This window comes from Anomaloglossus baeobatrachus, chromosome 1 (genome assembly GCF_048569485.1).
Source record: "Anomaloglossus baeobatrachus isolate aAnoBae1 chromosome 1, aAnoBae1.hap1, whole genome shotgun sequence".
Taxonomy (NCBI): Eukaryota; Metazoa; Chordata; class Amphibia; order Anura; family Aromobatidae; genus Anomaloglossus; species Anomaloglossus baeobatrachus.
The window spans coordinates 846,731,047-846,755,387 of NC_134353.1; the positions used below are offsets into that span (position 1 = coordinate 846,731,047).

At 43.9% G+C, this 24,341-nt stretch overlaps 1 protein-coding gene across 1 annotated transcript in view; it reads right to left on the bottom strand.

Moving 5' to 3' along the window:
- Positions 1 to 2,330: 2,330 nt before the first annotated feature.
- Positions 2,331 to 24,341, bottom strand: part of TMEM171 (transmembrane protein 171) — a 40,105-nt gene continuing 18,094 nt past the window's right edge. Inside the window, exons 2-3 of the mRNA XM_075342166.1 lie at positions 18,727 to 18,862; positions 2,331 to 4,886 (exon numbers count right to left, since the gene is read on the bottom strand). Of these exons, the coding sequence (XP_075198281.1) occupies positions 4,670 to 4,886; positions 18,727 to 18,862 (353 nt within the window). The 3' untranslated portion in view covers positions 2,331 to 4,669. The remainder of the gene's footprint in view (positions 4,887 to 18,726; positions 18,863 to 24,341) is intronic.

Here is a 24,341-nt window from a genome sequence, read left to right on the forward strand (position 1 = left end):
TGGAACCTTGTGTGGATTACATTGGACTTGCAGTGGTGTTTTGAGGTTAATAAAGTGGTCAAAGAGGGCGTTTTTTTGTCTATTATTTTAAATAACAGGATTTTTTTTCAGTATTTGTGTTTATTTACTTATACTTACAGATGAGTAAAAGGAGGGTCTCATAGACACATCAGATTACTAATCTAGGGCTTTGTGGCAGCTGAGAGCTGCGATTAACCCCTTTCTTCCAGATTGCCCTGGTGCGGTGGTAGTGCCATGTAAAGTGCTGGGATTGTCGCATCTAATGGATATGACAATTCTGGGCAGCTGCAAGCTGCTATTTTTATGCTAGGGGGCTCCCAATAACCATGGGTGTCCCTAGCCTGAGAATACCAGCCCCCAGCTGTCGGGCTTTATCGTGGCTGGGTATCAAAATTAGGGGGGGACTGCACCCCCGTTTTTTTAAATTATTTAAATAATTTAAAAAAAAAAAAAAAGCAGCATGCGGCTCTTCTTATTTTGATACACAGCCAAGATAAGCGCACAACTGGGGGCTGCAGCATTTAGCTGTATGCTTTATCTGTGCTGGGTATCATAATATGGGGGGACCCTCCCCTAATTTATTTATGTTTATACCACAATAGACTCGCAGACCGGGTCTGTGATTGGAAACATCAAACACACTGTCACTCAGGGTGGGTGTGCATCTGAATGCAACCAATTGCAGATGCCGGTGGGTGGGAAAGCAGTGCATATGGATTAGCCCAATGAGCGTCCCAGAAGTGAATTTGCAGCCGCAGGAGCAGTTACAGCCACGTCGGAAGCTTGGTAAGTATAGCGCACCTGCTCCTATCTCCCTATCCCTTCTACCACCAATTTTAAACACCAGATTCTCTTCCCCATAGACTTATATGGGGACGGGTGTATGGCCAGATGTCTGGGATCACTTCTGTGCTGGAACCGATTTTTTTTTCTTTTTCAAAATCCGGTTAGGTCCACCAGTCTTGGTTATCTGCGAGTCCACCCATCACTAAGCAAGATCTCTGGAGATGGACTTGTAGCCTTGAGCTTGTTGATATTTTTCAACAATTTTGGTTCTCAAGTCCTCACAGCTCTCTTCTCCTTTTTCTGTTCTCCATGCTTAGTGGGGCACACAGATACAAAATGCAAAGTTTTAGTCAACTTCTCCTCTTTTTATCTGGTTTCAGGTGTGATTTTTCATATTGCCCACGCATATTACTTGCCACATGTGGGTTTGAATGAGCATCACATGCTTGAAACAAAGTGGTTTACCCACAATTTTGGAAAGGTGCCAACAATATTGTCCAGCCCATTTTTGAGGTTTTGTGTGAAATTATGTCCAATTTTTTTTTTTGTTCCAATACACACAAAGGAAATAAACATGTGTATAACAAAGCATGTGTTAATTGCAATAATTTTCTGGGAGATATACTTCATTTTCTGGAACAATTTCAAGGGTGCCAACACTTTTGGCCATGACTGTACCTAATACAATCATGTGACAGCATTGCACATACATTCATACATCTGCTTTATTTAAATAGTTTTATTTGTACTTTTTAATATCTATTTGTTAAGCATTTTGTTTAATAAATAGCTGCACATGAATAAGAACATAGAATTGTTAAAATTAATTTAAAAAACAAAAGTCAAAAATATATTTTTGAAAGGTGCTAATTAAGACATTTGATGTCCTGACGCAACATTGAGGAAAATGACGCAACAATGAGGAATCTAATATCTCTTCTACTGCACTGCTTTTAAGAGACCATAGAGGGTACTAAAAGTTCTGACTAAAATCAAAGCTTTTAATTTAATCTCCGAAAACACATAATCCAGATACTGGACATGAAATTACACACATGAGACAATAGAGGCCAAACTGGCAGCCTTGATCCAATTGCTGATATAGGACTCAGGACTTTTACTACAAGTTTATCTACTTATATAAAGAAACTCTCCAGTGAAAAACAAAAAGCAAAGACATTGTGCTGGGGTGTGTGTATATATATATATATATATAATATATATACACACACACACGCACACCACATGCTGCTCTCAGATGAGTTAACAAAAACCTGCTGACAGATTCTCTTTAAGGTAAATGGAAGCCACTATCAGTCTGCAGCATATTATATATATATATATATATATATATATATATATATATATATATATATATATATATATATATATATATAAAATTATATAAAAAAAAAAAAATATATATATATATATATATATATATATACACATATATACAGTATAAATATATGCTGCAGGCTGATAGTGGCTTCCATTTACCTTAAAGAGAATATGTCAGCAGGTTTTTGTTAACTCATCTGAGAGCAGCATATTGTAGGTAAAGAGATCCTAAATCCGACGATGTATCACTTAGTTTACTGAGTGCAGCGGTTCTGAGACAGTAAGGCCGGCTTTGCACACTACGACATCGCAGGTGCGATGTCGGTGGGGTCAAATTGAAAGTGACGCACATCCGGCATTACATGCGACATCGTAGTGTGTAAAGCCTAGATGATACGATTAATGAGCGCAAAATCGTCGCAATCGTATCATCGGTGCAGCGTCGGCGTAATCCATAATTACGCTGACGCGACGGTCCGATGTTGTTCCTCGCTCCTGCGGCAGCACACATCGCTGTGTGTGAAGCCGCAGGAGCGAGGAACATCTCCTACCGGTGTCACCACGGCTTCCGTAGGATATGCGGAAGGAAGGAGGTGGGCGGGATGTTTACATCCTGCTGATCTCCGCCCCTCCACCGCTATTGGTCGCCTGCCGTGTGACGTCGCTATGACGCCGCACGACCCGCCCCCTTAGGAAGGAGGCGGGTCACCGGCCAGAGCGACGGTCGCAGGGCAGGTGAGTTCATGTGAAGCTGGCGTAGCGATAATTTTCGCTACGCCAGCTATCACACGATATCGTACCTGTGACGGGGGCGGGGACTATCGCGTGCGACATCGCAGCATCGGCTTGCGATGTCGCAACGTGCAAAGACGCCCTAAGAGTTTTTAGACAATGCAGCAGAGCTGACAAAGTTGCTCCCACCCACACTGGGCTCTCTGTGTACAATGTCTATAGAGAGTGAGCTGATAATCACTGAAGGAGGGGGGTGCCGGACTAGCCGACCTAGTCAGGCAATGATAATCTCCTGAAGCTAAAACAAACATTGCAGGTAGACAACAGCAGGGACCTTAATAAGAGGGGAATTGCTGAAATCTGTGTTTTAACCACTACAGAACGTGGTTTTCAGATTACATAGCAAGAACCTGTTGAGAGATTCCCTTTAATAGGGTTGTTTAGATGGCGAACACATGGATATCTGCAAGCCTCATTCAGATGAATATGAATGTTGCAGAAAGTTCTGCAGCAAATCTGATACGTATAAGTATACTTTTACGTCTAGCTCAGGGCCTGAGCAAGCAACCTAACTCTCCTCCGGGAGAAAAACTGCTGGCACCTTAGTGCATGTTCACACATGTTGTTTTTGATGCCTTTTTTACGCAGAGTATACATTGGGTAAAATATGTAGTGTTTTACAATACCAGCATACTCAATGAGGTTTTTGAAATCTCGTGCAAATGCTGGATTTTTTATTTGTATTGTAAGCCCTGCTGCATTCTTAAATGAATGGATGACAAAATTAAAAAAATGCTGCAAGGGCGCAGATAAAAATGCAACATGTGAACTTATGTTACCCAAAAAGTTAATGTCTGACCCTTTTAAAGGGACTTTTTATAAGACTTTGATGAACCTTCTTCAAAAGGAAAAGACACCCATCCAGAGAAAGCTGTTTCACAGTTTTTGCCCCTCATTAGTGCAGAGCAGGGTACTTGTTTGGGCTGGGTCAGAGGCTATGACAAGTTTAGAGGTTCTGTTTATGGATGCTCCCAGCTTTCATAGGTAGTTATTTTGGTCAGAGACTGCTCTGAGGCCGAAACCAGGCTCTTTAGAGGCACTAATAATAGGTAACTACTCTACAAGACAATTCTGTAATGATATTTGTCAGACCAGTATCTCTTAAGGAAAAGACATTCATCCATTAAATATTCAAAGTAATACAACAATGCTCATTAAAGGGTCATTTACTGACTTATAGGGCAGTTTTCTCCAATAGATGGCACTAGAGGAGTCAGATTTGTTCCTCCTGAAGAAGACCTAATACGCATGCATTTTCCCACAAATCACCTAGCATAAAAGATTCCATCTGTCAACTAGCAGCAACGTCTTGAGAAACAGTACGCTCTAGACTTGAGACATTTAAAGAACACAAATGGGAAGAGTTTTGCACTGCCCCTCAGGTCCTACATTAGGAATACCAAAATAAAGTCATTTTTTCCTAGAGTATTCCTTTAAGGTCTCACGACTGTATAGACTCCACAATGGATCGCAGTGTTCCCATTGAGCTATTTGCACTGTGTTCCACCATGTAATGCTTTATATGGCACCATTTTATAGGCTTCTCTTTTGGAAGCAAATACTCCATGTAAAGCCTGAATGGCTACAGCAATATGCTATTAACATATGGCCCATGATTTGCCACTAATGAAAGTGATTCAATGGGTGACATCTGCAGAGATGTCATATATTTATGCCATGAACACGTCATGGTATTTATGTTACTTCTGATAACAGTTCACTGTCTTCCCTAGACATGGTCTGATGCGGGGTTGGATGACGATTCCGTAGGGCCCCTTGGGGCAATGGGTGACGATGTGGAGGCTTCAGGTAAAGCAGAATCTTTCTCTTCATATTTTGGTGGAGGCTCAGAAGCAAAATACACATTGGAATATGATTCATTGGAGTAACTTGGTAATGGAATTGTGTATACTGTACAATCTTGGCCTCTATCGTTTGGATATGCCCTGCGGAAAGAAAAAGGAAAATAGAAACTGTAAACTGAATTTCATTTACAATACAAGTAATTTAGCTCTTTTGCTAAACATGAGAATGCATCAATGTCAGACAGATGTTTCTAAATCACCTCAGGATGACTCTCGCTATATCGTCAAGGAGTGCAACACGTTCCCCTGCCTGCTGGCTTCCTACTTGCCGGCAGCGGTGCACTTCCTATGACTGATAGATTGAACCTAGGTTGTGCCATTGGCCTAAACCGTGCAGCATCGGAGAAGCGCAGGTGGACTGAAGTTGTCCAGATCTAGCCAGATTCAGAGCAGTCCTAGCCCAGGAGACCAGCCACCTCTGGAAGAATGTAGAAGTGGCCTCTAACCTAGGCAACAAGCAGTAAACTATAGAGATAAAATTTAAAGATGAGTGAATCTGTGGAGGCTCGGTTCACTTGCAGCAACCGAACCGAACCTCTATGTGACGGAACCTTGCCGGGGAGGTTCGGAAACAATGATTGGCAGTTTGAGTCTCCGCTCATATACAGCCAGCCATAAGCAGATCACTTGTGGGGCGGGTGGGCAGAAATATTTTCTTTTTTGGTTTGTACACTACATGTAATCACAGTGTTGTTACCCCCAGTGTGAGTCATTCACACACTGCAAGCGATTCGCATGGGTTGAGCACCAAGCGTACCTGAGCTTAGCGTTGGTCATGCGAGTTAAGTTTGCACGTAAAGCATCCGAACTCCGAACCCCGAGCCCTGGTTTTTTAGTTAGTGTTCGGTTCGAAAACCGAACCTCGGGTTCACTCATCTCTAATAAAAATCTCTTTTGTCCTTAAAAACATAGAGGATTTTTCATAAGAAATAAATAGCAACGTTGCTTGACTTTGCAATTTTTAAATTTAAAGGGAACCAAACATCAGGATTTTGGTATATAAGGTGCAGCCAGTGCAGTACTGACACTATCAGGCACAGTCTGTACATACAGTACCATTAGTCGGCAGCTCGGATGTTTAGGCTGTGAAATCCAAGTTTGTGAAGTTTAAAAAATCATCATCTTTTTGACTGACAGTTGCACCTCTGCTGATAATATCCGAGCGGGTTATGCACATGGATTCCCCCCCCCTCCACACCGCCTGTTCCTCCCTCTCTATGGCCCCATGCAAATATTTTTATTCTGTAACATGGTGTCGGAGTTGGCGCCATCGCATAGCGCTCATCTCCGGCGCCATGTTTTTGAAGGCCGCATTACCTAGTCTTGTGACTGAGAGGGCGGCGCATGCACCCTCGCTTCTTGAGATCTTGTTGTGACCGCGGCATCGTGCGCAGTCACAACAGGACTGGACAATAGCTGATCTTACTGATTAGCTGCAGCAGACGTCTGCTACGATATCGTCTGCTGCAGCTAATCGGTAAGATCAGCTGTTCTCCAGTCCTGTTGTTACTGCGCACGCTCCCGCGGTCACAACGAGATCTGAAGAAGTGAGTGTGGAGACACGGGGGTCAGTGGGTGCTCTCGTCCGCTGGCCCGGCCACCTTTAGAAAGACAGCAAGGCCCAGGGCTCATCCCAATTGAATGCCCGACCTCCTTAACCGTGGGCGGAACTCTACTCAGACAACACAGGGTGAGGGAATCACAATATTAAGACTATTGGATCCCCAAACAATTAACGGCACATAACCAGCAAAACACACAAATGTAACAGGCAACAGAGTCTCCCCCTTCCGCTGGCTCACCAGAGATTAGAATGTCTGTGCCTCAGAGCTTCCAGGGCTACTTACTCCAATCCAGCAGCACCCCGCTTTCGGCAGGCACCCACCGAGAATGGAATAACGCCAGATTTAGGAAGCTGGCTGAGGTCTGCAAAGTCTGTAGTCAGGTGACCAAATTGTCCCAACCTAGGTTTCTTCCTTAAGTAGTCTCTGGTATGATGATATAATCCTGGCAGCCGGAGTCAAAATCCCTAGACTGTAGTTATGGTCTCCAATCGGAATCGGAGTCCCTGGATTGAAGCCATGTAGCCAAGTGATCCTCTAGTTGGAGCCAAAGTCACTAGACCAAGTCCACAAGGCATTCTGGTTCTGATCCCCTAGCCAGCTCCTAAGAGCTTAGACTGGATCATGCAACATCCATCAACACTGGTGACTCCAAGAAGTCCCCTTTTATAGCTATAGCCTTCCCTTAAGATATACTGTGCTCTTATCGGATTGGTTGTGCAAGGTTGCTTCTCTTATTGGATGAATTTCAAGCTGCATGGATAATGTTAATTTAAATGATGTGGATAGAAAGACTGAGGATATTTACATGTAGTCTGAAATCCACAGACTAGGCAATGGCCACTGAGGTAATTTACATTGGATTAGCAATACAATGGGTGTCTGGCCTTCAGTGGCCAAAACAATTTCATGAGTCAACAAAAACTTCAATACTAAACTCCCAAGAGTCTTGTAGAACAATGAGGGATTATCCCCAATCTATAAGCAAACTGTCTTCATGTCTGGCTGAATTTTGCATGCGCCGCCCTCTCAGGCACAAGACTAGGCAATGCGGGCTTCAGAAACATGGCGCCGGAGATAAGCACTATGCGCAGGCGCCAACTTCAACGCCATGTTACTGAATAGAAAAATTTGCATAGAGCCAGAGAGAGGAAGGAACAGGCAGCGGGGGATCCATGTGCATAACCCGCCCGGATATTATCAGCAGAGGTGCAACGGTCAGTCAAAAAGATGATGAATTTTGAAACTTCACAAACTTGGATTTCAAAGCCTAAACATCCGACTTGCCCACTAATGGTATGTACAGACTGTGCCCAGTAGTGCCAGTACTGCACTGGCGTTACCTTATATACGAAAATCTTGATGTTTGGTTCCCTTTAAGAGTAGGAAACTACCTTTTTAACAAGGGAGTAACAATCGTGGCTGCAGAGGCGTTCATAAGAAGACATCACTTCTAGTGATGAGCGAGTACCAAAAAGCTCGGGTGCTCGAGGCTCGGGCCGAGCATCCCAAGATACTCGTGTACTCGGCCCGAGCACCGAGCCCAATGTTATCCTATGGGAGACCTGAGTATTTTTATGAAATGACCCCCGGCAGCATGTAGAAACCCTAAAAATGTCACAAAAGTCTCAGAAGAGTGCTCAAATGATATGGCAACAGCATGGGGAAGACCTGTTGAAGCATTTATCACTCAAAAGTCACAGCTGTGAACAATTTTGTCCGCGTTTTACGCCATTTTTACGGACTCGCCAGAAAACCTTCCAAAATGACACCAAAATGAATTTTCATGGCAGAAATGTTAAGGGCACATACCCAATAGTGAGATAGAGCTGGTGTGTGTTACTTTTTGAGATTATTATATGAAAGATTTTACATAAAAACATTGTGTGGCACTCCGATGTCCAAAACGCATGTTTTGTGCTTTTTACTAGCGATGTCGGTCATTTTTTTTTTTCCATTCTATCTCCCTCAGTCCGTCGGTCGGTCTCTCTGTCTTGTCTGTCCCCCTCTCACAGTCTGTCGGTCATTCTCCCCCCTCTCTCTTACTTACCGTTCCCCGATCACTGCCGCGGCGCTGCACAGCTGTTCACTAAACTCCGGCGGCTTTTCCTCTTTTGAAAAAGCCGGCCGCTCATTAATCAATCTCGTATTCCCTGCTTTCCTGCTTTTCGGCGCCTATGATTGGTTGCAGTGAGACACGCCCCCATGCTGAGTGACAGGTGTCTCACTGCACCCAATCACAGCAGCCGGTGGGCGTGTGTATACTGTGCAGTGAAATAAATAATTAAATAATTTAAAAAACCAGCGTGCGGTCCCCCCAATTTTAATACCAACCAGATAAAGCCAGACGGCTGAAGGCTGGTATTCTCAGGATGCGGAGCTCCACGTTATGGGGAGCCCCCCAGCCTAACAATATCAGTCAGCAGCCGCCCAGAATTGCCGCATACATTAGATGCGACAGTTCTGGGACTGTACCCGGCTCTTCCCGATTTGCCCTGGTGCGTTGGCAAATCGGGGTAATAAGGAGTTAATGGCAGCCCATAGCTGCCAATAAGTCCTAGATTAATCATGTCAGGCGTCTCCCCGAGATTCCTTCCATGATTAATCTGTAAATTACAGTAAATAAACACACACACCCGAAAAAATCCTTTATTAGAAATAAAAAACACAAACCAATTCCCTCGTAACCAATTTAATAAGCCCCAAAAAGCCCTCCATGTCCGGCGGAATCCAGGATGGTCCAGCGTCGCATCCAGCTCTGCTGCATGGAGGTGACAGGAGCTGCAGAATACACCGCCGCTCCTGTCAGCTTCACACAGCAACTGAGGTGAGTAGCGCGATGAGCTGAGCTGTCACTAAGGTTATCCGCGGCCACCGCTGGATCCAGCGGTGGCCGTGAGTTACCTGACTGACAGCAGCTGATCGCGCTACTCACCTCAGTTGCTGCGTGGAGGTGACAGGAGCGGCGGTGTCTTCTGCTGCTCCTGTCACCTCCATGCAGCAGAGCTGGATGCGACGCTGGAGGTCCGTGGTTTACGCCGGACATGGAGGGCTTTTTGGGGCTTATTAAATTGGTTACGAGGGAATTGGTTTGTGTTTTTTATTTCTAATAAATGATTTTTTCGGGTGTGTGTGTTTATTTACTGTAATTTACAGATTAATCATGGAAGGAATCTCGGGGAGACGCCTGACATGATTAATCTAGGACTTATTGGCAGCTATGGGCTGCCATTAACTCCTTATTACCCTGATTTGCCAACGCACCAGGGCAAATCGGGAAGAGCCGGGTACAGTCCCAGAACTGTCGCATCTAATGTATGCGGCAATTCTGGGCGGCTGCTGACTGATATTGTTAGGCTGGGGGGCTCCCCATAACGTGGAGCTCCCCATCCTGAGAATACCAGCCTTCAGCCGTCTGGCTTTATCTGGCTGGTATTAAAATTGGCGCCGTTTTTTTAAATTATTTATTTATTTATTTTTTACAGTTTTACCGGCGGCAGACTATTGTGAACGATCAGCTGATCGCTCCCAGAAGCCGGCCGCCGGGTGATCAGCTGATCGCTCCCTGCAGCAGGCCGCCGGGTGATCAGCTGATCGCTCCCAGCGCCGGGTGATCAGCTGATCGCTCCCAGCGCCGGGTGATCAGCTGATCGCTCGGCCGCCGAGAATCTGTGCGGGGGAGGAGTGAGGAGTGGGTGGAGCCGAGCGGGGCCATGGCGCTGAGGACAGGTGAGTGTGTGTGTGCGTGTGTGTATTATATATATATATATATATATATACATGCGGAGTGGAGTGCGGGAGGGGGCGGAGCCGAGCGGGGAAGTGTCGCGCTCCCTGCACACGTGGCCAGGGTAAATATCGGGTAAAGCACTTTCCTTGGTTACCCGATATTTATCTTGGTTACGGGTCCAGGGAGCCAGAGAGAGCATGCGCAGTGAAATCCTAAGGATTCCGCTGCTCAAAAAAATGTCACTGCACAGTATACACACGCCCACCGACTGCTGTGATTGGGTGCAGTGAGACACCTGTCACTCAGCGTGGGGGCGTGTCTCACTGCAACCAATCATAGGCGCCTGTGGGCCGGGAAAGCAGGGAATACGAGATGGCTGTGTGCAGAGCACAGCGCGCTCGCCGGTATAAAGGCTCGGTCACGCTGTGCGGGCCGGCCAATCACTGCAATTCCACAACTAACAGGGCTGTGGCATATCAGTGGTCTGCCAGCCAATCCCTGCATGAGGGCTGGCTCTCAAAAGAGCGCCAACATGCAGGGATGAAGACCACGAGTATCGCGAAATTACTCGGTCCCCGCCGAGTAGCCCGAGTACAGTGATACTCGTGCGAGTACCGAGTAGTGACAAGCATACTCGCTCATCACTAATCACTTCTGCTGTACAGAGCAGTCTTGAGGCTGATGCTGATGCAGATACACTGCTCTGGACAGCACAAGCAATCAAAAGATCACAGCTTCAAGTCTCCAATGGAGACTAGTAAAAACAAAACAAAAAAAGTTTTAAAAATATAAAAAAAAATTGTAAAAAATTCAAATTAGTTCCCTTTTGCCCCATTGAAAATAAAACAATAAAAAATACACATTTGGTATCGTTGAAATCAGAAATGTCCAATCTATCAAAATATAAAACAAATTAATCTGATCGGTAAACAGTGTAACAAAAATAAAATTTAAAACACCAGAAATATGTTGTTGTTTTTTGGCTGTTGCAACATTGTAATAAAATACAATAAGAAGTGATCAAAAAATTGTATCTACCCGAAATGGTATCCATAAAAATGTTGGCTCATGGATTTGACTACAGCATTTGCATTCTCTAAACCAGAGCCACTGATGTCAAATGAAGAATGGAAAAGAGGGATTGAGTTATGTAGAGTAAGCATTGTAGGTTCATTTAGCATGTACAGTAGATGTCTCTCTTATTCCATATTCAGAGGATGTAAAAAGTCTACACACCCCTGTTTAACATTTTTGTAGTCGTAAAAAAAAAAAAATCATACCAAAAAAAATAATTTCAGAACTTTCTCCACCTTTAATGTCACCTAATCTATATAAATCCATTGAGAAAAAAACTGAAAACTTTCCAAGTAGAAAAAGGAAAATAAAAACCTAAAATGTGGTTGCATAAATATACACACCCTTAAACTATTACTTTGTTAAAGTAACCTTTCAATTTATGACAGCATTGAGAATTTTTGGTTAGGAGTCAGCATGGCACATCTAGAATTGGCAATTTTGCACACTCTGCCCTGCAATAGTGTTCCAAAACTATCAGATTGCGAGGGTATCTCTTGTGTACAGCGCCCTCTTTAGGTCAAACCAAAGGTTTTAAATTTGAATCAAGTCTCGGCTCTGGCAGGGCTTTTCCAAAACTTTGATCTTCTTCTGGATAAACCTTTTTTTTTTTTTCTTTTTCGATTTCAAGGAATAGTTCAGGTCAGTGCTGTGCTGAAGGGTGACATTTCTCTTCATCTTTTTAGCAGAGGCATGTAGGTTTTGATGCCAAATTGACTATTTCAAACTGTTCATAATTCCCTCCATTTTGACCAAAGCCATAGTTCCAGCTGCCCAAGAACATCCCAAAGCATAATGCTGCCCCCATCATGCTTCACTGTGGGTATAGTTTTCTTTTTTTGATGCACAGTGTTGGCTTTGCACCAAACACAACTTTTGGAATTATAACCAAAAAGTTCAACCTTGATCTCATCAGACCATAAAACATTTTTCCACGTGATTTTGGCAGACTTGATACAGGTTTTGGCACACATTGCAGGGCTTGGATGTTTTTTTTTGTAAGACAAACTTCCACTCTATCCCACAGGCCAGAAAAAATGAAGAAAACAGGAGACTATTGTCATGTGCAGTACACAACATGTATTTGCCAAAAACGTCTGCAGCACCTTTAATGTTGCTGTAGGCCTCTTGGCAGCCTCCCAGACCCATTTACTGCTTGGGTTTTTTTTTAGCAATTTGTGAAGGATGTCCAGTTCTAGGTAATATCACTATTTTGTCAAATTTATTTCTACTTCATGATGACAGTCTTCACAGTGTCTCATAATGTATCTAATGCCTTGGACATTTTTTTTTTGTATCCTACTCCTGAATGATAACTTTCCACAATGAAAACACTAAAGCGGGCTTTACACGCTGCGACAACGCTAGCCGATGCTAGCGATGCCAAGCGCGATAGCACCCGCCTCCGTCGTACGGCCGATATGTGGTGATCGCTGCCGTAGCGAACATTATCGCTACGGCAGCGTCACACGCACTTACCTGCCCTGCGACGTCGCTGTGACCGGCGATCCGCCTCCTTTCTAAGGGGGCGGTTCATTCAGCGTCACAGCAGCGTCACTGAACCGCCGCCCAATAGAAAAGGAGGGGCGGAGATGAGCGACTAGAACATGCCGCCCACCTCCTTCCTTCCTCCTTTTCCGGTGCAGGCGATGTGTGCTACCGCAGGAACGACAAACAACATCGTACCTGTCGCTGCAGCGATATTATGGAAATGAGCGACGTGACAACGAGCAACGATTTTTGACGTTTTTGTGCTCGTTGATCTTCGCTCATTTGCGTTACACGCTGCGATGTCGGTAACGGCGCCGGATGTGCGCAACTAACGACATGACCCCGACGATATCTCGTTGCCGATGTCGCAACGTGTAAAGCACCCTTTAGGCTAAGTTCACATGCACTGTAATCATCCATTAGAACGGATCCGTTGTGAAACTGATTTCTGCCGGGTCCTTTTTTTTTTTTTTTTTTAACATGGGAGTCTGTGGACAACTGATACGTTAACGGATTGCTATTTAGCCATCCATTCTACTTTCATTTGTAACGGATCCGTTATTTTCTTAACAGAACCGTTACAAATGGAAGATAAATAGCAATCCATTAATGGATCTGTTCCCATTGACTACACATGTTAAAAACAGATCCAGCCGACATCTGTTATTTAACAATGCACAAAAAAGTTGTGTTTGCAGAACTTTTTTGCAAACAGATTTCTAACAGATCTGTGATAACAGATTACTACGGCACATGTGAACCCAGCCTTACTTTGCTGTAAACAGTTTACGGACCATGGATTTAGCTGTAAAGTGCAACTAAGGCCTGTTTCACACGTCAGTGATTCTGGTACGTTTGTGCTTTTTTTTTTCTACGTACCAGACACTGACATACACAGACCCATTATAATGAATGGGTCTGCTCACACATCAGTAATTTTTCACTGACCGTGTCTCCGTGCGGCGTAACCGCGTGTGCGTGATTGCCGCACGGAGACAAGTCAATTTTTTTCTGGCATCACTGACGTCCCACAGACCATGCAGTGGTGTGGTCCGTGAAACACGTGCCAGAAAAAAACGTGCATAACAAATAAAAATCATTTTTACTCACCCGGCTGCAGCGATGTCCTCTGCAGCCCGTGCAGCCTGCTGCTTCTGAGCCGGCTCATTACTGTCGTGCATATTCATTATGCGCGACACAGCCGACCCGGAAGCAGCTGCTGCAGGGGTCACCGCCGGCCAGATGCTGCACCGCGGGAGCGATCAGCACCATGGAGAGCGGGAGAGGGCACAGGTGAGTTAATCTCTATGTGCAATCATGGACCACGGAGAACGGAGCCCGGATTTCTCTTGGACAACCCACGTGTGCCGTGAATAACGGCACACGGAGGGACATGTGCGTGTTTTTCACTGACGTGTGAAATGGGCCTTAGAAAAGGGCAGGAAAATCCTACTAGAACAGCTAAACTTTATATGGAAGTAATCATTGTAAATGATGGCAGCTGTGTACTGACTACTATTTACCATGAGTACAAATCTGATTGATTAATTCACAACAACATCCACAATTATAAGAGGGTGTTCAGATTTATGCAACCATATTAAATTAGTTTTAGTTATATTTTCTCCCTCAAAAAGTGTTCTTTGTTTCTCAATGGATTTATACAGAGTATAAGTAACAATAATGGTGGAAATATTCTGAAATAATTCTTGGTATGATTTTTTTCATATAACCAAAAAACAGGGGTGTGTAGACTTTTTATATCCACAATATAACGGTCTCTGTGTAATACAGCTTCTCCTATGTTGAGTATTCAGACACTATACAGTACAACTTAGTATCATGTATAGTATCATCCTGTATGGACACTACACAATATGACTTCTGTTGTCTTGTCTATATGGGCAGCGCGCAGTACCACTTCTGTTTTACCAAATATATGGATACTATATATCAGTTCTCTCACCCGAACTAGTCTGCTATCTTATTCTGGGAAGAAAAAACAAAAAGCCAGCACCAAATGTGCACTACAGCACTAAACATTCCAAACTGTACTTATTATAAAAAATTTTTTGAGATTTTTGGCAAAAAATTGCAATTTATTGAGCTGCTTCGCCACGTCACGTCACGCCACGTCAAATTTTTTATAATAAGTACAGTTTGGAATGTTTAGTGCTGTAGTGCACATTTGGTGCTGGCTTTTTGTTTTTTCTTCATTGAATTGGTCGGTGGTTGACCTCCACCTTGCTATGCACCCCAATTTGGGATGTATTCCATCTGTCTGGATTTTGGCGGTTGGTGACTGTTCACATTAAGTCATCAGGCTTTGTCCACAGGCTATTTACTTCATGCAGCATTTGCTTGGACCTGTCCCGCCCACAGCCATGACTCAGTCATGGGTACGGGATTGAAATAGACCAGGTGAGTGCTGCTAAGAGCAGTTCTACTATTCATATGTGAGGCCGTATGGCACATTTTATAAAAATATTTTAGTGTAGGACTGCTTCAAATGAGATTTGCCGTGACGTGGCGAAGCAGCTCAAGAAATTGCAATTTTTTGCCAAAAATCTCAAAATTTTTTTTATAATAAGTACAGTTTGGAATGTTTAGTGCTGTAGTGCACATTTGGTGCTGGCTTTTTGTTTTTTCTTCATTGAATTGGTCGGTGGTTGACCTCCACCTTGCTATGCACCCCAATTTGGGATGTATTCCATCTGTCTGGATTTTGGCGGTTGGTGACTGTTCACATTAAGTCATCAGGCTTTGTCCACAGGCTATTTACTTCATGCAGCATTTGCTTGGACCTGTCCCGCCCACAGCCATGACTCAGTCATGGGTACGGGATTGAAATAGACCAGGTGAGTGCTGCTAAGAGCAGTTCTACTATTCATATGTGAGGCCGTATGGCACATTTTATAAAAATATTTTAGTGTAGGACTGCTTCAAATGAGATTTGCCGTGACGTGGCGAAGCAGCTCAAGAAATTGCAATTTTTTGCCAAAAATCTCAAAAAAATTTTTTATAATAAGTACAGTTTGGAATGTTTAGTGCTGTAGTGCACATTTGGTGCTGGCTTTTTGTTTTATCTTATTCTGGGGTCTAATCTGTCATACAGGGGACTTATTGATTTTAGAGATTACACTTACTTTGAGTTCAGAGTCTGCATTTATACTGGGTTTAGGTCTGGGGTCCATTTTCTTGTTGTGGTGAGATAAGCTAGTCATATATACAACTTGTGATCAATATAGTAGTATTTTGGGAAATTTTATATATATATTATATATATACACATACATACACAGGGGTTGGACAAAATAATGGAAACACCTAACGTTTTGGCATAATTTTCGGGCATGTTATTAACATGCAAACCGTGACCTATGTTAATGTTTTGTGGTTGATTATTTGTGTTCTGTGATGTGTGTATGTAGATTAACTGTTTGTTTTGCAGAATTGTAAGAACATTGATGAGAACCAGATGCCAATGGCAGACATCTCGGATTTTCAAAGAGGCCAAATTGTTGGTGCTCGCATGGCAGGCGCTAGTGTAACAGAAAGTGCCTGAATGCTTGGCGTGTGAAGAGTTACTGTCTCCAAAGCAATGACTGCGTTTGAAAGAGAAGGAAAAACGTCTGCAACAAAGCACAGGTCTGAACGAAAGTCGAAGTTGAGTGAGAGAGACTGTCGGACTCTAAAGTGAATTGTGAGAGAGCATCGCAAGACCACGGCTCTGAAAATCACTGCTGAGCTCAATGAACACCTACAGAACCCAGTTTCCACGAAAACTGTTCATCGGGAGCTGCACAAATCTAGATTCCACGGAAGAGCTGCAATTAGAAAACCACTGCTCTCAATGACAAATGTGTCCAAGCGTTTAGAGTGGTGTAGAAACCTCCACAATTGGTATATAAAAGTAGGCATAGTTTCATAAAATGTGTGTGTAAAGGGAATCTGTCAGCAGGTTTTTGCTATGTAGTTTGCTATGCTGTAGCGGTTAAAAAAACTAAAATCAACTATACCTCTCTTATCCGGCTCCATGCTGTTGTTTACTTAAACTAAAGGCTTTATCACTTGGTGATTATCATTCCTAGGTCTAGCTAATACTGCTAGACAGTCCGGCACGCCCCCTCCTGTGATTGACACTTCACTGTCAATGTACAATCTTTATTGAGAGCCTGGTGTGGGCTACATGACTAAGGACTGGTTCACACTAAGCGACAGCAACAACGAGGTCGCTGTTGCGTCACCATTTTCTGTGACGTAACAGCGACCTTGTAAGTCGCTGTTATGATCGCTGCTTAGCTGTCAAACACAGCAGCCGAAGCAGCGATCATAACCGCGAGAGCAGGGAGCCGCGCACACTGCTTAGCGCTGGCTCCCTGCTCTCCTAGCTACAGTACACATCGGGTTAATTAACCCGATGTGTACTGCAGCTACATGTGCAGAGAGCCGGAGCCGGCAGCACAGGGAGCGTGAGAGCTGCGGAGGCTGGTAACTAAGGTTAATATCGGGTAACAACCTTGGTTACCCGATGTTTACCCTGGTTACAACTTACCGCAGCTGCCAGATGCCGGCTCCTGCTCTCTGCTCGCGTCATTTCGTCGCTCTCTCGCTGTCACACACAGCGATCTGTGTGTCACAGCGGGAGAGCGCCTTTGAAGAAAACGAACCAGGGCTGTGTGTAACGAGCAGCGATCTCGCAGCAGGGGCCAGATCGCTGCTCAGTGTCACACACAGCAAGATCGCTAATGAGGTCACTGTTGCGTCACCAAAACCGTGCCGTAGCAGCGATTTCGGTAGCGATCTCGCTATGTGTGAAGCACCCCTAAAGCTAAAAATTCTGATTGTGTCAGAACTGCTGCAGCTGGTAATCTAAGTGATACGTCATTGGATTCAGAGTCACTTTGCCTAAATTATGCTGCTCTCAGATGAGGTAGCAAAAACCTGCTGACAGATTCCCTTTAAGGGCTTATGAGGACGAGCATATAAATTAGACGTCTGTCCATTTTTTTGATCAGCTAGCACGCAGACCGCACACCGACCCATATATTCAAAAGGGCTATTCACATTAAGGATTTTTCACTCGGTCCAACCATCCATGAGAAAACAAAAAGAAAAAGGCAGAATGTGAGTTATGGACTAGAATAGTGCACATAAATGACTGCCAGCTCCTGCAGTTGTCTGATATTCAGAACACTACACGGATCTGCACTCGGAGTCATGTCTGTGGTTTGCGGAGGTGACTGGCCCGAGTTTTTATATGCTCATCTGCAGCCGGCCTAAGGATATCATGTTGCAGTCTTAGCGCCTTTTTATTGCTGTTTTTCAAAGTGGCAGCAAAACCACATCGTTCTTGCAGTGACCATAGACATGTTCCTGACTGTCCATCTGGCAGGATCTAAGATCTCAATTCCTGAGAGCTCGGCAGCCGGTCCGGTATTAGAGGACCAGGCTAGATAATATGCTAGAGCAACCTCTACTCAAAATATTATGTTTTGCAAAGTGTGCACAGTACCAACATTCCAACCTGTACTTTGAAAAATGAGATTTTTAGCAAAAAATTGCAATTTTTCGAGCTACCTCGCCAACGTCACGGCAAATCTCTTGAGGCAGTCCTACACTAAAATGTTTTTATTTAAAGTGTGCCAAACGGCCTCACATATGCACAATAGGACTGCACAGCACGTACCTGGTGCTTTTCAGTCTCGTCTCCATGACTCATTCATGGTTGTGGGCGGGACAGGCCCAGGCACATGCTGCTTGGAATATATAGCCTGTGGACAAGGCTAGATGGCAATGTGTGAACAGCCACCAATCGCCAAAAATCAAGACAGATGGAAAAATAACAATGAAGTGCACTGCAATATGGGGACCAACAAAAAACCTATATAGCAATTAAAAACAGCACAACAGCAACCTCTACTCAAAATATTATGTTTTGCAAAGTGTGCACAGTACCAACATTCCAACCTGTACTTTGAAAAATGAGATTTTTAGCAAAAAATTGCAATTTTTCGAGCTACCTCGCCAACGTCACGGCAAATCTCTAGATAATATGCTATACCTTATGTTAAAAATACTGCTGTAAGCGGGGGGATTCTCTCTTCTGGGTAAAGGTGCCCCATCTGAACCAGATGCTGGTGATAAAGGATCTTCAAAATAGGGAGGTGGTGGTGATGGGAATATAATAACTGTGTCACCTGTTAAACAAAAATAATACAATTAAAAAAAAATAGAATACACTAACATGATTAAAAATGCATCCTATGCATGGCAAATATTAAACCTCTTTATGAAAGGTCTATTTTGGGCCTTTTTGTTTTTTTCTTTGTCAAATTCCAGGAGGCATTCATTTTTATTTTTTCATCATTATAGATATATTGCCTTGCAAAAGCATTCACTCCCCTTGCCTTTTTACCTATTTTGTTACATTACTGCGTTTACATATTTTTGTAATTTGATTTTTGTGTGAAGCATCAGCACTAAATAGTCTAAGTTGGGGAAATGAAATGAAAAATATAAGCAAAAATTAAATTTGTAGGATAAAATAAATAAAAACTGCCATGTGCATATGTATTTACCCCTTTTGCTATGAAGCCCCTAAAAATTTCTGGTGCAAGCAGTTACCTTCATACCGTAAGTCACATACTTAGTGAAAGGAAGTCCACCTGTGTGCAATCTAAAGGCCCTGTCACACACAGAGATAAATCTGTGGCAGATCTGTGGCAGATCTGTGGCAGATCTGTGGCAGATCTGTGGCAGATCTGTGGCAGATCTGTGGCAGATCTGTGGCAGATCTGTGGCAGATCTGTGGTTGCAGTGAAATTGTGGACAATCAGTGCCAGGTTTGTGGCTGTGTACAAATGGAACAATATGTCCATGATTTCACTGCAACCACTGATCTGCCAAAGATGTATCTCTGTGTGTGACGGGGCCTTAAGTGTCCAGTGGTCTGTCAGTACATACACACCTTTTCTGAAAGGCCACAGAGGCTGCAATAAAATTAAAGGGATTGTCTGGTCTAAAGTGATTAGTCTGCATTCACTCTATAGGGTGCTTTACACGCTGCGACATCGCTAGCGATAGCTAGCGATGTCGTGCGCGATAGCACCCACCCCCGTTGTTCGTGCGACATTTGGTGATCGCTGCCGTAGCAACATTATCTCTACGGCAGCGTCACACGCACATACCTTATCAGCGACGTTGCTGTGACCGCCGAACAATCCCTCCTTCAAGGGGGAGGTGCGTTCGGCGTCATAGCGACGTCACTGCGGCGTCACTAAGCGGCCGCCCAATAGCAGAGGAGGGGCAGAGATGAGCGGCCGGAACATGCCGCCCACCTGCTTCCTTGCCGCAGGAACGACGAACAACCAGCAGCATGCACCACCAACGACATTATGAAAAGGAGCGACATGTCAACGATCAGCGATTTTTGACGCTTTTGCGATCGTTGATCGTCGCTCCTTGGTGTCACACGCTGCGATGTCGCTAATGGCGCCGGATGTGCGTCACTAACAACGTGACCCCGACGATACATTGTTAGCGATGTCGCAGCGTGTAAAGCACCCTTTTGTGTCACTCTATGTGACTGCAGACTTATGAATCCCTCCGACGGCACACACTGTGCTCTGCAATGATTCGCCAATTTCTAAGCTTGGAACAGCAGTCACGTGACATTAGTTGTGTGATATGAGAACATGACTAGTGGGTGTGGACTCACTCAATACAAGTGCATTGAGCAAGGCCCTTCCCACTAGATTGCCTTGACTATTGTTGGATGTGCCTATTCTATACACTTATTTTGAGGGAGGCCAAGCCCACTAGTTAGATTCTAGTTGAGACCATGCATATCGCACAACTCATCATGTGACCAACGTTCCAGACTTAGAAAGTAGCAAATCCTGTAATGCACAGTGTGCGCTGGGAGGATTCATAAGTCTGCACTCACATAGAGTGACGTCAGACTTATCATTTTTCACTGGACAACCCCTTTAAGAGACACCACAAATCAAACAACACCAGGAAGACCAAGTAAATTTCCAAACAAGCCAGAAACAAATGTGTTGAGAAGTACAAATCAGGGTTGGAGGTCTAAAAAAATATCCCAATCTCTGCTGATCCCCGGATCACCATCAACGGCATTATCATTAAGTGGAAAGAACATGGTACCACAACCAACCTGCAAGAGAGGGTCGTCCACCAAAACTCTCAGCCTGGGCAAGGTGTGAATTAATCAGAGAGACAGCACAAAGAGCAAAGGCAACCCTGAAGGAGTTGCAGAGTTCACAAGTAGAGACTGGAATATCTGTCAGTATGACCACAATAAGCCAAGCCACAAGAGCCTACTTTTATGGAAGAGTGGCCAGAAAAAAAGCCTTCACTTACAGCCAAAAATTGGAAGGCTTGTTTTGATTTTGCCAAAAGACTTGTTGGAGACTCTCCAGACATAAGGAAGAAGGTGCTATGGTCAGATGAGACCAAAATGTAACTTTTTGGCCATTAAGGTAAGTGCTATGTCTGGTACCAAACCAACACAGCTCATCACCCCAGGAACACCATCCCCACAGTGAAACATGGTGGTAGCAGCATAATGGTGTGCAGATGTTTTCGGTAGCAGAGACAGTGAAAATGGTGCGAGTCATGGGGAAGATGGATGGTGCAAAATATAAGGATATTCTTGAGCAAAACCTGATTTAGTCTGTCAGTGATTTAAGTCTGGGACAGAGATTCATCTTCCAACAAGTCAATGACCCAAAGCATACTGCTAATGCAACACTCTAGTGATGTAAGGGGAAATTGAAAATGTATTGGCGTGGCCTAGTAAAAGCCCAGACTATAATCCAATTGAGAATCTGTGGTCAGACTTGAAGATTTCTGTTCACCAGAGGAAACCTTGTAACTTGAAGGAGCTGGACAAGTTTTGCCTTGAGGAAAAGGCAAAAATCCCAGTGGAAAGCTCAGAAACATATACAATGCGACTTGCAGCAGTAATTGCCGCAAAAGGAGGCTCTACAGAGTACTGACATTAGGGAAGTGAATAGTTATGCACACTGAAGTTTTCAGTTATATTGTCCTATTTTTTGTGTACCTTCCAATAAAATGAAAAGAAAATTAAAACAGTTGCAGGAATATCCTTTACATGAACTGATACAAACCTTACAAAAAACACCAAACTTTGAAATTCCAGGTTGTGATATAGCAAAACACAAAAATGCCAAGGGTGGTGGGGGTGAATGCTTTTGCAAGGCACCGCATGAGAGCTTGTTTTTTTATTTTGATGACTTGCATTTGTTGATACTTCATTTTTTTTATTCATTTTTTATGCAATAATGAAAAATGTAGAAACCTTGCTATTGTTTTTGCTGGATTTAAATATCATGCCTTTCACCATGCTGCATGAATAACAGGTTACCTTTATTTTTATGATTATTATAAAGTGTTTTTTTACTTTTGCACAATAAAACCACTTTTTCTAAAAGTTTTTGGCCCAGATTCATCAAAGCTTTTATGCCAGAAAACTGGCGTAAAAAGATGCATAATGGAAGGCTGCCCAATAATTTTGCAAACTTTGGCGGTTTCATACTATTTTCTCCCAACTGTGACAAAATGGACGAAGCTGAGATGAAACTGGGGTGTGACCGGGTGTGTGGTGACGTCCGATCATCGAATTCATGATGAGCAATGGCATTCCTTGTGTCACAAATCCTACTATAATTTACTACTGAGGCGCACGTCACTCTTCATCTCATTCATTAAGAGGAATGCACTCCACTCTGCCACATCATCAAGATCAGTGTGAAAAACGCCAGTCTTGATGAATTGGGGTCTTTGTGTTGCCATATTCTGAGAGCCATCATTTTATACATTTATGCTAGGTAGTTGTATGAGGACTTTATTTTTTGTGAACAAGCTGTGTTTTATATTGGTACCGATTTGTGGTAAATACAATTTTTGTATTTTTATCAGTTTTTATTCAACTTTTGTGGATGGGGCAAGGACAGAAAGACTTAAGCGGGCTTTACACGCTACGATATTTCTAGCAATTGCTAGCGATATCATACGCAAAAGCACCCGCCCCCGTCGTGCATGCGATATCGTGTGATCGCTGCCGCAGTGATCATTATCGCTACGGCAGCGTCACACGCACTAACCTGGTCGGCGGCGACGCTGTGACTGCCAAACAATCTCTCCCTCAAGGGGGAGGTGCGTTTGGTGTCACCGTGACGTCACTAAGCGGCCGGCCAATCAAAGCAGAGGGGCGGAGATGAGCGGGACGAACATACCGCCCAACTCCTTCCTTCCTCATTGCGGGCGGGACGCAGGTAAGGTGATTTTCGATTAACAATTTTCACCACTTTGGAGGACGTTTAAGGTCGCTGGTGTTACATTACACGCTGCAATACAGTTAATGACGCTGGATGTGCGTCACTAACGAAGTGACCCCGACGATAAAACATTAACGATATCGTAGCGTGTAAAACCCCCTTTAGTTCAGTTGAAAACAACTGAAATTTTACTCCAGATCTGAGTGCAACACTTAGTGGTTCCAACTAATGGCTCTTAGCTTTGTGGTTACAATATATGGTACAGAGGCTAGCCTGTAGCAGAGGCTTTGAGGTTATAAAACAACTCACAGTAATTCAACTGAAAAATGCTAGACACATTGTAGACTCAATTGCGACACTATTTCTGGTGATACTTAATGGTGAGAATGATGATGCTTTTGTGGTACAATTGGAAAAAGTACAAAAGGAAGTGGTCTGCAGCCACTTTAATATCCACCTCTACTACTTCCAGTCCCTTAGTAATAAGCACATATAATGAATATGGATGATTAGATTACGTCAAGGCTTTAAAGGGAACCAATCACCAGGATTTTCGTAAATAAGCTAAAGCCAGTGCTATACTGGCACTATCAGGCTGATTCTATACAGACCTATAGTGGTCAGCTCGGATGTTTAGGCTTTCAAATCCAAGAAAGTAAAGTTTAAAAAAATCGGCAGCTGCTTGAGTGGCAGTTGCAATGTTGCAGATAATATATCCATAGTTATCCCCTCCCCATTAGAATTAGCATAAGTATTATACAAACGATTCACTTTGTTGCAGGACCTGTGTGAGGTCATACCTATGTGACCTTGTATCCAGCTTTGGTGGCTGAGACCCTGCCCCTTCTGGTCACATGGGTATGACCTCACAGGTCCTGCAACAGACAAAGTGAATTGTTGCTATAATTGTAGAGCCCCTGAAGCCATCAGGGCACTACAAGGTACTGCATCCTGTCAAAGATGCGGGGACTACCCCCAGGGACCTGGGAGACCAGTGCTGGTAACAGCAAAACACATTAAAATCCCAGTTTTTCCCCTATCCCCAATGGATGGCCACCCAGGGGTGGAGCCGATCCAGTCCACTAGACGAAAACTTGGTGGGAGGGGACGGACAAACAGACAGTTAGTAAGTGGAAGTGAAAGGAGATGGACGTAACTGCTCTGATAGGAGAGTGTCCAGGCATGTGGCCGGGGCACCAGCAGTAACAGATGAGTCAGGGACCGGAACGGAACACCAACGCTATAGGGTTCACACTGCCCGCCGTATGGACCAGAGACTGAGAGACTATCAGGAGGGGACCCCCAGATGTTCCAAGCCACAGGGACCCACCAGCTTGAGAAAGGTGCAGGGGAA